The 15,185-nt window shown below is 35.8% G+C and overlaps 1 protein-coding gene across 3 annotated transcripts in view; it reads left to right on the top strand.

The window, feature by feature from the left end:
• The window catches only part of RIC1 (RIC1 homolog, RAB6A GEF complex partner 1), a 139,615-nt gene that overhangs the window by 93,612 nt on the left and 30,818 nt on the right, over nt 1–15,185 (top strand). For all 3 annotated transcript variants that reach the window (XM_079927118.1, XM_079927117.1, XM_079927116.1), the window contains exons 8-12: nt 1,219–1,307; nt 6,447–6,591; nt 7,274–7,322; nt 8,953–9,105; nt 10,780–10,983. In XM_079927118.1, coding sequence (XP_079783244.1) covers nt 1,219–1,307; nt 6,447–6,591; nt 7,274–7,322; nt 8,953–9,105; nt 10,780–10,983 — 640 coding nt within the window. The remainder of the gene's footprint in view (nt 1–1,218; nt 1,308–6,446; nt 6,592–7,273; nt 7,323–8,952; nt 9,106–10,779; nt 10,984–15,185) is intronic.

Genomic DNA, 15,185 nt, shown 5'->3' with positions numbered 1-15,185 from the left:
AACATTACAGAAGAAAAGATTAATAAGCTTGAAGAACACAGCAAGAGAAATGATGCAAAATGAAACACAGAGAGAAAAAAAGAATTTAGAAACAGAGCATCAGTGAGCTGTGGGATAACTTCAAGTGGCCTATTATTGCAGGTATTTTATTTAGTCCCCATCCTGATCCTTGAGAAGAGTGGGGCTGGAAACTGGAAACTGGAAACTGATCAAAGCTGCTGTGAGGAGATCATCTAACTTCTCCTACCTTGAAGGAGTACAGATAAGGGTCAGAACATTCTGGCAGTCATAAGCTAGTATCATCCTGATGTGTGCAAAAGCAGCCTTGGATTTAAATTATTTTTAAAACAACATTTATGTTAAATTTTCGATCTGAGAATGACTCTGTAAGCAGAAATGATATTTTTTGTGATTATTATAATTCAATTTTGAAATATAGCTTAGATGTAATATACAGATTCTTTGTTTTGGTTTCTGGCCCTTTGTAAGTTTGACCCTTGTAAAGATTTTTTAATGGAATAATGATACTTACCATATACATAAGAGTATGTATCATGTGTATACATACAAAAGATAATATAAGGTAAAAAATAACAAAATGAAGATTTCTGAAAGTTTCCAGTACTGCACTGATGTAACCCCCGTTTGTCTCTCTTCTTTAATATTCCCCTTTCTCCACCAGGGCAGTTACTAATCTGGAATCTGTGTACATTAGGTCCTTGTTGTATTTTTACCACAAATGTATTTAACTATGTTTTGAATGTTTTTCACAGTATAGAAACAGAATTATACTATTTATGTAGATATATAGATAGATGGGTGGGTAGATAGATATGCTGTCCATTTTAATGCACATGACAAAAATTCATTTTCAGTGCTATATGGTATACTACTATATAAATATACCACAGTTTCTCTTTCCTTTGTCTTATTGCTGGACATGCAGATTACTTCCATTTCTTTGCACTTATTCCCGGTCCTATAATGAACATTATACATGTCTCAAAGACAAGGATATTTCTGGGGTATATCTGTAGGTGAAATTGCTAGATTACAGAATATGCATTTGTTTAAATTTAAGAGATGACTGCAAATTATTTACAAAATGGTTTTATTCTAGTTTACACTCCTATCAGCAGAACATAATATTTCCCATAGTCATGTTTTTTTATATTTGTATTTGTCTCTTTACACTAAAAGTCTTTTTGATTTTTACAGTGGTTCTGTACAGGTTTATACAATAGATAACACCACTGGAGCCATGCTACTATCTCATAAACTAGAGTTAACAGCAAAACAATATCCTGGTGAGTCCTCTTCTTTTTTTTTTTTTCCTTCTTAATTAAAGGTAATATGTATAGTGAGGTTTTAAATTAAATGATGGAGGCCAAAGGCCAAATATTGTTAAAATATGTAACAATGTTCTCTCTGACCCAAGGATTTCTGTGTCACTAGAGGCTCCTGGGATATCTCTTCGTTTAGTTTTCTCTATCCTCACTTAGTTTTAGCCCCTATATTCCTTGTCTGGGTTTTGCTTTAGACTCTTGCCTGATTTCATCGCCTCTTATTTTATGCCTTCCAATTCCATTTGTTCATTCAATGAGTAATTATTGAGTACATACTGTAGGCCAGACACTGTTCTAAATGCTGGTTACACAGCAGTAAACAAACCAGAAAATCTCTTTCTGAACCCCCTTAGTGACTGTTGATTGAATCCTGTCCACAGATGTAAGTCTAAAGTCTGTATCATTGGAAATGTTTTTGAATGAAACTAACAGAAAACCCAACTTACTATTGCTTAAACAAATAGGATTTATTTTCTGTAATAGCAAGAAATCCAAAGGTAAGCTGCTGTTGGCATTCATTTGGCCTTTCTGTCATGATCACAGGGTAGCTTCTGAGCTCCAAGCATTACTGCTGCATTTGAGTCAAGAGGAAAGGAGGAAAGAAAGCATCTATATGCTTTTTGATCAGGAAAGCAAAAAAGCTAGATTGAATTTGAGTTCTTCCAGAGAAGATTTCTGTTTGTTTCTTCCAATCACCTGGGAAAACTACATCAGTCTGGAACCCTTTGCATTATATTCTCTGTTTGAGATTTTTTTGAATCATACAAGTTACACAAATTACAGATCAGACTGAGGACTGGTTTCTGGTTGCAGATTCTCAGGGGAACTTCTTTATTTTCCATTCAATACCATGGACAAAAACAGGGAAGTGTTCCTTGCTATTTTTTCACCTTCCACGTGGTAGAGTTGATTTCTCATTCTCCCTTGTTCATGGAATCTTTGTAGTCCCAGCTTTACGTGGGTATCTTCTATTAGATTCCCTGCCTTGGCCAAGCTCTGAGCTTTATCTCCTGTTCCTCACATGCTGTGAGTCGTCAGATGTAAAAGTCAGGTCTCTAGGGTTTGGCAGAAAAATTCAGGGCAAGAGCACTTGGTACACTCACTTACCTCCCAGTATTTTTGGATATTTTGATGTGTTTAAGTATTCTGTTTAACATTTTAGTTGTTTCAGTGTGGAGAGTCATTCAAGGTGTCATTTCGCTATACTGCCAGAAACAGAAATTTGCTCCTTAAGTTTTTATCATTCTTACTGCATAGCCTTTAAAGGCTTGCATATATTTTTTTCTAAGGACACTTTTTGCTGCAACTGACAAGAATAGGGTGTTGTGTATTTTGATTGTGTTTTCTAACCCTTTTATCTGTTTAATTTTCTATCCATACTAATGTTGTGATGTGCATTACAGTAGTTACCAGCCACATGTGGCTATTTAAATGAAACTAACTGACATTAAAGAAAATTAAAACTTTTCTCAGTTTCATAGTCATACCTAAATGTTGAATAGCCACATGTAGCTAGTGACTGTCTGTTAGACCAAGCAAATATAGAACATTTATCATCATTTCAGGAAGTTCTCCTCATTGCTTCTATTGATTGATTGACAGCACTGTATTGAATTTTTTAGATTGTTTCCTTTTCTCATGTTCTTGGAATGCCAGTTCTCCCTTTGGTTATCTGCTAACTCTCACTCTTGCAGTTTTTCTTATGGGAGAGTGCTGCCTTCTTGAGTTACATAACTTTAGACTATAAAAACTGCTTAAAATGTCGGGAGACTTGTGCTGTCCTGCATCTTGAACACAGACAAGCTTCTGTGTATTTTTCTGGCTCCACTGGCTGATTTTTACAGGTGGCAGCACTGCAGGAGTCCTTATGTGATAACAGCGGCTTCCATTCTGATTCCCAGACTCACGCCAGCCTGAAACCCCTTTCTTGTCTTTGTATAGGATGTGAGACCCCAACTCCCTAGTCATTGCTAGGTCCCATTCCAACCTTCTGTCCCTATATTTCTAACCTTTTTCACCTCACCACTCCCCACTCTTCACACCTCCGCCCCCTGGGCTGCCTTAATTCAAACACTAACCAAACTCACTTTCAGTTTTCTCCTTTCTTTCTTCAGAGTTCAGCTCTGTAACAGAAAGTCTGTGGATTACGTTTTACATTTTTCTCATGCAGGTTATCACAATCTATGTTTATGGTAGGTTACCAGCTAGATAAATTTTCCATATTCCTACCACTTGAAGATTAGGTTAACTGTCATTAACATTTTATTGTATATCTCTACAACTAGATTTTAATGTGTGTATAATACTTGGAAAATAGATATGCATATTATGTACATATGTATATATATGTTTACTTGGGATTAATAGGAATACTGTTTATAACCATTCTGTAAGCTTTGATTTGAGTTTGTATGTTTCTTCTTGGTTTGGTTTTAAATTTCGCTCTTAAATGTGTAAAGTATACTAATAAGATACGAGGTTTCTTATGCATGTTACCATTTATTTATTTGGTTATTTGTTTTGTTTTAGTTTCGTCATTTGATATGGCTTTATTGGGCATTTTTTTTTCTATTTTGATAAGAATTTTTTTTTATTGGAGTAGAATTGCTTTACAATGTTGTGTTAGTTTCTCCTGTACAATGAAATGAATCAGCTATATGTATACATACATCCCCCCCACCTTGGTCCTCTCTCTCACCCCCCCATCCCACCCATCTTGGTTGTCACAGAGCACTGAGCTGAGCTCCCTGTGCTATACAGCAGGTTCCCACTAGCTATCTGTTTTACACATGGTAGTGTATTTATGTCAAACCTAATCTCCCAATTTGTCCCACCCTCCCTATCCCCTGCTGTGTCCACATGTCCGTTCTCTACGTCTCTGTCTCTATTCCTGCCCTGCAAATAGGTTCATCTGTACCATTTTTCTAGATTCCACATATATGCATTAATATACGATATTTGTTTTTCTCTCTCTGGTTTACTTCACTCTGTATGACAGACTCTAGGTCCATCCACATCTCTACAAATGATCCAATTTCGTTCCTTTTTATGGCTGAGTAATATGCCATTGTATGTATCTACCACATCTTCTTTATCCATTCATCTGTCATTAGACATTTAGGTTGTTTCCATATCCTGGCTATTGTAAATAGTACTGCAGTGAACATTGGGGTGCATGTGTCCTTTTGAATTATGATTTTCTCAGGGTATATGCCCAATAGTGGGATTGCTGGGTCATATAGTAGTTCTGTTTTTAATTTTTTAAGGAACCTCCATAGTGTTCTCCATAGTGGCTGTATCAATTTACATCCCACCAACAGTGCGAAAGGGTTCCCTTTTCTCCACACCCTCTCCAGCATTTGTTTGTAGATATTTTGATGTTGGCCATTCTGACAGGTGTGAGGTGATACCTCATTGTGGTTTTGATTTGCATTTCTCTAACGATTAGTGATGTTGAGCATCCTTTCATGTGTTTGTTGGCCATCTGTATATCTTCTTCGGAGAAATGTCTATTTAGAGCTTCTGCCCTTTTTTGGATTGGGTTGTTTGTTTTTTTGATATTGATCTGCATGAGCTGCTTATATATTTTGGAGATTAATCCTTTGTCAGTTGCTTGGTTTGCAAATATTTTCTCCCATTCTGAGGGTTGTCTTTTCATCTGGTTTATGGTTTCCTTTGGTGTGCAAAAGCTTTGAAGTTTCATTAGGTCCCATTTATTTATTTTTGTTTTTATTTTCATTACCCTAGGAGGTGGGTCAAAAAAGATCTTGTTGTGGTTTATGTCAAAGAGTATTTTTCCTGTGTTTTCCTCTAAGAGTTTTATAGTGTCTGGTCTTACATTTAGGTCTTTAATCCATTTTGAGTTTATTTTTGTGTATGGTGTTAAGGTAGTGTTCTAATTCCATTCTTTTGCATGTAGCTGTCCAGTTTCCCTGGCACCACTTATTGAAGAGGCTGTCTTTTCTCCATTGTATGTTCTTGCCGCCTTTGTCATAAATTAGGTGACAGTATGTGCATGGGTTTATCTCTGGGCTTTCCGTCCTGTACCATTGATCTATATTTCTGTTTTTGTGCCAGTACCATACTGTCTTGATTACTCTAGCTTTGTAATATAGTTTGAAGTCAGAGAACCTGATTCCTCCAGATCTGTTTTTCTTTCTCAAGATTGCTTTGGCTATTCGGGGTCTTTTGTGTTTCCATACTATTTTTTATATACATAAATAATACAGTTATTCATATATCTGAATTATGGTGGGAAATGCTAATGTGAGGATTCAAACATAGGCAGAGGAAAAAAGTTTTACTTACTCTATTAACAAAGGCTGTCTTCTGTAGGCTAAAATCTGTATACAAGCCCTTTGTGGCAAAGGTACTTATAACAAAAATTTATTAATACTGCAGATGTAAAGAATTTTAATTTTAAAGAGGTGAAAGCTATAGATCTTTTGAATTGCTGATGGGAAATGCTGCTATGTTTCATTTAACTCTGCAGTAAAGAAACTTGGATTTTACTACACAATGAAATTTTCTCCTTTACTAATTATATATGAAGAACTATAATTAGTTAAAAGAAGATATAAGCGCCTATGGTACTGAGGCTGGAGTTTACCTACTTAATCCTAATGTAAGGTTAAGCTTCGATTTATTTTAACTTGGATCTCTTTGATATTGCTGATGGAACATGGAGATCATGGTAAAATATTATTTTACGTTTTAAAACACCCTCATACTTTGCAGAGTAGTTTGACATTCAGTGTTGAATCATTCAAGGGAAATATTATTCCCATCTTACAGAAACTGATTTGCCCAAATCCAAAGCCTTTTTAAGACTACACAGTTATAGTTATTTAAGCTAATAGTGGCCAGAAACGGTTTTTGGTTCATATAAATCACTTGGATACTGACTTTGTTCTGTTTAGATCGGGTCAAGGCTAATGACCATACTGATTTTAAATAGCCCTAAACGAACAGAATTCATCTCATTATTTGAAGCAGGCATGCCTTTCTGCTTGTTTCAACTTGAAGGTATAGGCTGTAAAAAATACTAAGTATTTATGAAGCAATCATTTATTTTTAACTCTTCTCACAATTTCTTAACAGACATTTGGAACAAAACAGGAGCTGTTAAATTGGTCAGATGGTCTCCTGACAATAGTGTTGTAATAGTGACCTGGGAATATGGAGGCCTTTCTTTATGGAGTGTATTTGGAGCTCAGCTGATTTGTACACTTGGAGGAGATTTTGCGTGAGTCAATAAAGAAATTTTAGATGAAATAACTCCATTTTCTCCAAGACAATACACATACACAGAAACTTTGTTATACAGCTACCATTTTGCCTTGACTCTGAACCCAAAACAATTTGTAAGGTTCAGAATTAATGTATTCAGAATGTATTGTTTCCTCATACATCCATCCTCTTTCCATCCTCTTAAAACTGACCATTCAGTGAAAGTTCATTTATTTATTGAACCCCTATTGTGTATATGATAACATGTTAGATTCAAAGCTAAATCAGACATGAATCGGCCTTCAAGTAGCTTATTATCTAATAAGAGTGGTAAGCTATATGCATAAATAACTAGTAGGAAATGAAAAATTACATTATCTCATTGGGTTAATGTAGGTTAACTCAGTGGGTTGATAGAACTGGGTTAATATCTCTGTCCACTTCATATACTACCCTGAACTTCAGTCCTGATATAATGAACACACCTTCCCAAACTGCATGACCCTGTTAAGAAGTTATTTAGTAACCGGAAGACTGTATCTCAGTGATATACCTAGGTGTATTAACCAGGAGTCTCATATTTCATACAGTATTGTGTATTTCTCATTCTAAGGAACAAAATCAGTTTTTTAAAATTAAAGCTAAATATTACATGCAATTAGAAGACTCTTCTTAATTAAGTTTCTATTGTGTTTCAGTTATAGGTCTGATGGTACCAAAAAAGATCCCCTTAAGATCAACTCTATGGTAAGTTCTTTCTATAAAATATTGATACAGTGTGAAAAACTTGGTTTTTTCTTCTTCTTCTCTCATGTTGATCTGATAAAATTACAAAGCTATTCTAGTCTCAGCAGACTCTTATACAGTTCTTGCTTTGATAAAAGTATTATCTTTAAAAATCAGGAGGCTGCCCAGTTTTCAGTATTTGATTTTGGTTTTGTTTAGATGTGTCCAGCAAGCCCTGTCATCTCTGTGAACATAGTAACTGTTCAAATCAGGCCTTTGTTTTTCCAAAGCATACCTACATTTCTTATGTGACTCAATAGCACCCACTTCCCATGGCCTCCTTTCTTTTAACATAATGTGAAATGCTCATTGGGTCTTTTTCCTGGAAGACATGTGCTTGTACGTTATTTGAGCATATTTAAAATTTTTTCCATAGATGTATGTCAAAAGAATTGTAGTCCCTGTTGTAACAATATTTTTACTATCAATTTTCAAGAGTTTCTGTAGAAAGCAGTGAGGTGTAACCCCTGTCTTTACATACAAACATTTTCTTTCTATAGCCCTCTGTGTACCATCTTTGAGGAATTAGTGGCTGTGAGGCTTATCACTACCTTTCTCTGCTGCTCCACAGAGGAAGGCATTTTCTGATCATGGGTTTCTCGAAGAATTAAGACCACCATAGTTGCCTTCAGTAGGGGTTCCCAACCTTTCACCACCAAGGATCCCATTTGATGGCTCTCCTCACCTCCATATTTTAAAATAAGTTTTCAAACACCATTTCTCTGACTGCCAATCAGTGCTTATGAATGCCATGCAGCAACCAGTGTTACCTGCCTCACTAAGTTAATATTTTAATCACAACTAAGAATCTAAGCATTTTAGTTAACTTATGCAACCAAAACTTTTCATGGGAAAGCAAAAGTTCTATTCAACTTCTGAAATTTTGGAACAATTCATGGACCTCTTCTCCCCGCATTAGTATTTTCTTGGCCTTGCAGATTGGGAATTACTAATGTTAAAAAAAAATTTTTTTTTTTTAACTCTCATGGAATCTCGTTAATAGAATATTAAAATGAACTGGGCCTGGAGAATTTATTTGAACCCTCTCATTTTACAGAGGAAGAAACTTATACCCCAAGAAACCAAACAGCTTGGCCAAGGTTGTACAACAAAATGGTAGCCAAGCTGGAGTGCAAAACCCTAGTCTCATAGCCTCCAATCCAGTGTTCTTTGTTCTGTACAAAACTGCATCTGTTTGGGTGCTTCTTTGTAAAGCTTCAGCTATGTAACATGGGTCTTCTCTCTGTAAGGAATTTCTTTGTATTTGAGAGGCAGTTAAATTAATGGCGAAGTTACAGAGAGCAGTAGGCATTTCTTAGGTTTTGGAGCTAAGATTGGTGTGTAGTGTTTTCACTCTTCTAAGTGGAGAGCAGTGATGGTTTCTACTGGAGATCTAAGATGTAGTAGATGTAGGTATAATTCTTGTCTGTGTTGTTTGTCATGGTTTCTCCAGCCTTCAGAAGTCATTAATAATGCTGTTGTTGGTTATTTCAGAATTTGAATATTTCAAACCGGGAAAGAATAACAAACTTTTTATTGCTTTGATTTTCTTTCCCTGACCCCCTTCTTCTTTCCCCCTCCTCTCTCCAAGAGCTGGGGTGCCGAAGGCTATCACCTATGGGTAATCAGTGGATTTGGTTCTCAAAATACTGAAAATGAGTCTGACTCCAAGAGCATAGTTAAACAGCCTAGCATTCTACTGTTTCAGTTTCTCAAGAGTGCACTCACCGTAAACCCTTGTATGGTAAGTTTATTTAATTAAAACTCCGTTAGTTTTTTTTAGTGGCTTTCATATTTGAATATGACTCTTTCTTATGACAATTTTATTTCTGAGCAGGTTTTGCTTTTTTTTGGCCTTGTGGCATGCAGGATCTTAGTTCCCCAACTAGGAATTGAACCTGCGCCCCCTGCAGTGGGAGCGTGGAGTCTTAACCACTGGACCGCCGGGGGAGTCCCATGCTTTTTTTTTCTTTTTTTAATAGGATCACAAGCAATTTGAGGAAAAGCAGTGTTTACAGATTCATTTGAGTAACCTGAATAAAATTTAGTCTTTGTCTGAATAGCATTTCTCAAAGTATGTTCCACCAGGCACTACTTGTGAGAAATATCAAGAGCAATTACGTAGGACAAGAAGAATTTCTGTTGTCTTTTAAGTGTGGAATAAAGGAGTTAAACAAAGCTGTAGAGATTTCTTTAACATAGGACTCGAGTCTTTAATATGCTGATGTGCATCATGAAAGTCCAGGAGTTGGTATATAAAAAGCATTGTTTCCCAAGCTTATTTAACTATGAATTTTTAAGGAATGCCTAGAAGAAAATAAGCCTAGAATCCTGCTTTGGGAAACACTGCCCCAAATTATAACATAAACTCATGTTTTATCAGTCTGAAATAAGATATTAATATGATATATTGTTGATATATAGTAACAGTGATATGTTATATGATGGGGGTGCATATCTTAGTATCTACCACCAATGGGTTTTTAAATATTTGGTGCAACCAATTTCTAATTAAAATTTATAACACATTGAGGAAGAATGAAAATACCCTGGATCTCAGACCTCATTACTAGGGCTGAATAATAAGAAAAACAAGAGTAGAGGATTTCTCCTCTGCTCGCACATCCCAAATAAATAATTTAAAAGCACTCCGAGTTTTATATCAAGACAACATTTGGACTACAATGGGAAGGTGAGTGGCTGGAGTGCTGATCTAATTTAAAGAGTGAGTGAATAATCTGCCCACATTTGAAAACACTCGCCTTTAATTAAAAACCAGGGCATAATCACAGAGAGTTGAAACTATATTTTTGTCTAAACATCCTCAGAACCTGGTACACTCCTTGGTACTAACCAGGCTGTCACCAAGCAATTATTGAATTGTTCTGAACCAGGACCACAGATGTAGGCTACTCTTCCTCCTCCCCATGATTTAAAAGGTCCTCCTGTATCCAGTTATCCCGGTTCGTAATCCACTCCCTCTTCTTACCATGTGGGCACACGGATGAGCGTATACACACAAACAGTTTGACCAGACATGTTTTCTTACTACCATTCATGAGGTATCTTATATGAAACTAGTTTGTAAACTGTAGACATTGAATAGTCTTATTCAGTTTTCAGGTGGAAAATCTCTCATAGCACTGCCCTGGGCATGTTTTGGAATCTGTATGATAAAACAGACTTTAAGAAAGATTTTATTTACACTGGGAAGTAATCATTAAAATGTTGTCTGTTAAATATAACAGTGTGTGAGATTATTAGGTAGTCTTGTCCTCTGTGAGGAAAATCAGCATTGAGATGTGTGGTACATTTCCAACAATAAAAGTAAATTAATGTATTACTTACTTTCCCCTACCTTATACTAACTTGTTTTTATTTGCTTCCCTCCCCTCTGCTTCCTTTTTCCCTCATCTAGAGTAACCAAGAGCAAGTGTTGCTTCAGGGAGAAGATCGTTTGTACTTGAACTGTGGAGAGGCCTCACAAACCCAGAATCCCAGGAGTACTTCGGCACACTCTGATCATAAGCCCAGTCAGGAAAAGAGCCCGTTTGCAGATGGCAGTTTAGAGTCTCAGAGTTTAAGCACTTTACTTGGTCATCGGCATTGGCATGTAGTGCAGGTAAGTCTTCAGATGCTGTTGACTGTGGACTTAGTCCTTGGTAAGATAGCACCCTGAAGCACATATTTAAGTATTTCATTTGTTGCTTTAGAAAACTGAGAAACTTTGTAAACTTTTTGACTGTCATGTCTCTCTTCTGCTGTTCTGTGCTCTTGTCCTCTTGTCTTCTCCTTTCTTTCCACCTGATGTAGATTGTATGCCCACCTGCTTTAAGTCCATTAGTAAGTGAATAGTTAAAAAAAACTAGAAGTTTATGCTTTGTCCTCTTATTGTGCAAGACTGTTTATTTTACTTCCAGCCTATTTTTGGTATAAATTTAGCTCTGGATTTGCATAGGCTAAAGTGTAGTAATTTAATGAAAAGTGACAATATTGATTAGTACCTTGTGCAGCTGACCTTGTAGTCCTAATGGGGACACATTGAGGTTAATTGCCTGACTTTGGACCCAAATTGCAGACTTCTGATTAGTCTAGAACCTTAGTGTTAATAATTTTATTATTACTCAATCTTGTACCAGATTATTATTAAATTAGCAGTTTCTTTTAGTAATTCTGATACATTGACATTTAATATAGAAATTAATTCTGAGTTTCGATACCAAATAAAATTAATTTGGGTAAATCAGTAAATTGAAGTTTCTTGAAAGAAACTTTCACACACATTTCAAAGTCCTGAGTGTTTTCTTCCCACTTTTCATGCCAGAGTGTCTTAGGTACATCAGAGCCTACTCTTGGATTAGTTTCTTTTAGTCATTTTCTATTTCCACAATTCTTTGTCTTACTTCTACATTCTGTACTTTTACCTTACTAGCTTACTTCAGCTCCCATGTTATTTTCGGTTGACTTTGAGAGGAGATAATGAGAGACATAAGAATGGTCATTGTGTGAAAAATTGAAGGAGGAATATCTCCTACATTGACATGTGGTATACACTAAAAGAAAATGTATTTAACTTACATTAAGAAATTCATAAAATCAAAACAATGTGCATACCATTTTATAATTAGTAACAGTTATTAAATAAAACTGCATCAGCTACTTCCTTGACTAAAATTTTCCACTGCTCCCTTCTCTCCTATAGCCATTTCTCTGCTATTTTCATTTCCCCATACTTTGAACTATTCATTCTACACTGACCTAGCATCAATGCCAGTTCTGCCTAGCCAGGTCTGTGTTGCCAGAGAGCCAAGTAGAGCAGAGGATCAAAGAAGGTAGGTCTGGAACTCAAAAATCCATCAGGCAATAACAAAAATTGAATTTCCTTCCAGCTCAAAAATTCAGTGATTCTGTGATTCATAGCCATCTATAAAGTATCCCATATTAGAAGCATATAACACTGATTTTACAACTTCAGGCAAAGTAGATACTAGCAAGATTCTTCTGTCATCCTGTTCTTTAGGTATCTAAAATATTTAGAAAGATAAACTTGTTTAAGTCTAGCTTTACGTAATTTTTTCAGTTTCCTTAAAACTAATAAAAATAATGCTAGAGTTGTACTCCCCCCAAATTAAGTTATAATGGACTCATAGAATTTTTAGAGCTGGAAGGACCTTAGCAATCATGTAGTCCAACTAGGTTTTATACATGAGGAAATTGAGGCTCAGGGAAGTTAGGTGACTTGCCCAAGGTCACACAGCAGAATAGTGGCAGACTCTATCCTTACCATGATATAAATTAAAGTAATAATCAAACCTGTTTTAAAACCTAGGTACTAAATGTTGAAGCATATAATATACTGCTGACCTTGATCTAAAACTGAGAATGTGCCTATTTGACATTCTTTTTACTTGCAGTTGCCCTATGCTTTGTTTGCTGGCACTCCAGCCACAAGAGTCAGTGCAGCATTGTGGTGGTGTTCGTTTGGTAGTGTGGTTTACAGTGTCCATATAATGTTAATGCTTTTAACTTCCAGACATTTTAGCCATTAGTAAGTATTCCCTGAAGAAATGTGGGTGCCTGTTTAATTCCCCCTTCAACATATTCTCTTGTCTAGGATAAGTGCCCGCATCCTCCATCACAATGGCTTTGTTTGTGTGGTTTATACTTTGTATGCTTCTTGTACAGCTTAGAGTTCATCACATGAGCTCCAACTAATTCTGCTCTGTCTGTTCCTCATCTAGACTACTGGATTTTTTTTGTTTGTTTAAGCCTTCTACCTTACACTCGTTAGTTTCCTGGTCAGAAGATTCTGTGTTAACCATGTTTTCTCCTTTAACAAAAATAACACAAATACATACTTGTCGGAAGCAGGGTAATGTATCAGGCACTATGTTAGAGAGGTCAACAAAGAGGATTGTAAAGGCTATTTCATTTATAAATGATTTGCTCTCATTCCTACAACGTGTATCAAATGTTCTGGGTATTTGGCACAGATCATATCTCCTAGGGTGATGGCCCTCACAGTCTCACCAGTTACAGAAGAAAGTAGGCTAGGTAGGAGACATGGTTTTAGCAGAATGACTTCAAGGGAAAAAAGGTAGATTTAGGTTCTCCAAGAGACTGAAAAATCCTAAGATGTTCAGAGTAGAGATTCTGTACCTTAGCACTGAGTTTCCCAGTGGTATGACATGACTTTTGTGCCCTGACTATGCATTCCTAACCTGAGTTTCTTCATTATTCATTAGCCACCTCTTTTCTTACTTCTGCCATTTCCTGTTCTCAGTATTAGGAGTGGAACTCAAAGTTCAGGTAACATATACATCTCCTGGGGCAAAACCAAGTTTTTGTTCTTATTTCATAGCATCTTCAAGACACAAAACCATATGAGAAATAAAGCTTCATTTTAAGTTTTGAAAGTAAACCATTTGTGGCATCTCATATACTTTTGGAGGGTAAAAGAATTTGTTTTCTCCTAGAGATAGTCATCAGAATGTGATCGTATGATAAGTTAACCTTGGTTCCCATGATTAGAAACTCTTCATGTTGGAGTCCACTTTGGCAGTGAGATCTCACTTCCCACTTTACCTGCCCACACATCTCACAAATACTTATGAAACACTAAGGTTTGGGGAAAGTCGGGGGCGGGGTGTTTAGTGTCATGGATGGCTAGCTCAGTTGTGCTCCAGGAACATCCTTCTTCAAGTGACTATTTTTATTTTCTTCATCCAAAAAAAGAATTTCACTTACAGTGTCCTACAAAACTACTTTCAAATTTTACTTCGCCACCTGATCATTACCTCAGATTATCATTATTCTGAACTAATTCCACCCATGATAGTAAATTTTACTGGTTGGCCTGAATAGTACAGCATATCTGTTAAGATACAAGTTAAGCATTCTTCAAGCGTATCTATCCTGACACAGTTATTTTTAATTCTGTAAGGTAGGCTTCCACAAACCAGCACTGGGGTTAAGAACTTCCTAATGTACTAAAAGCTGTTAATTTACTTAGATTTTAGGTTGACTTACTGGATAATAAGTGAAGTCTAACAAAAATAGTTTTATAAATAAATTTTATCAAGGTTAATACAGATGTTTTCACTTGATTTTTGCTTTGTCTTCACATTACACAAAGAATCTTATTGGATTTGATTGCATTTACTTGGCTTTTTAATTTGACTTTCTCTTTTTAAATATGTAATCATTTTTCTTTGAGTAAACGGAAACTAAATTAAATTGAAGGTTCTCTTATTCCAGGAACAGAAGATATTTCCTTTATTCTGTTGTTCTGTTAATTTTCCCATTGCATTCACCATGTGCTCATGAAAACTATTTACTCAGCAGGCTAATAGATCACAGTCTCAGTAAAGCTAGACTTAAGCTACATTGATACCTCACAGAGGATTTTTTAAGTTTAAAATTCTCAGAGTGACACAAAGACACTGTGTACAAAGATGTAAGACAGACGACATGGAAAGATATATTTATTGCTTATGTTGCAGATAAAGAGTTAATATCTGTAATATATTAAAAGTACTTGTAGGTGAATAAGTTGAACGCCCCAGTAAAAAGCAGTAGCTTATACACACTTTTATATATATATGGCTGTTTGTTTAGAGATAGCAATGATATAACAGAAGAATTTCACTTTGTATTTTGTGTACTTTTATACTGTTTAAATTTTATAAGCATGCATTGCTTTTTTATTAGAAAATGTAAAAATAATAAAAGAGATTTCTACTAAAAAAACATAAACAAAACTCTTGCTGAGGCTCTGATTTTATTAGATAAGGGTTTTTTGGGATGGTTCATATCAGCGGACCC

This window comes from Stenella coeruleoalba (assembly GCF_951394435.1).
Source record: "Stenella coeruleoalba genome assembly, chromosome: 7".
Taxonomy (NCBI): domain Eukaryota; kingdom Metazoa; phylum Chordata; class Mammalia; order Artiodactyla; family Delphinidae; genus Stenella; species Stenella coeruleoalba.
This window is presented reverse-complemented; position numbering and strand designations above follow the sequence as displayed.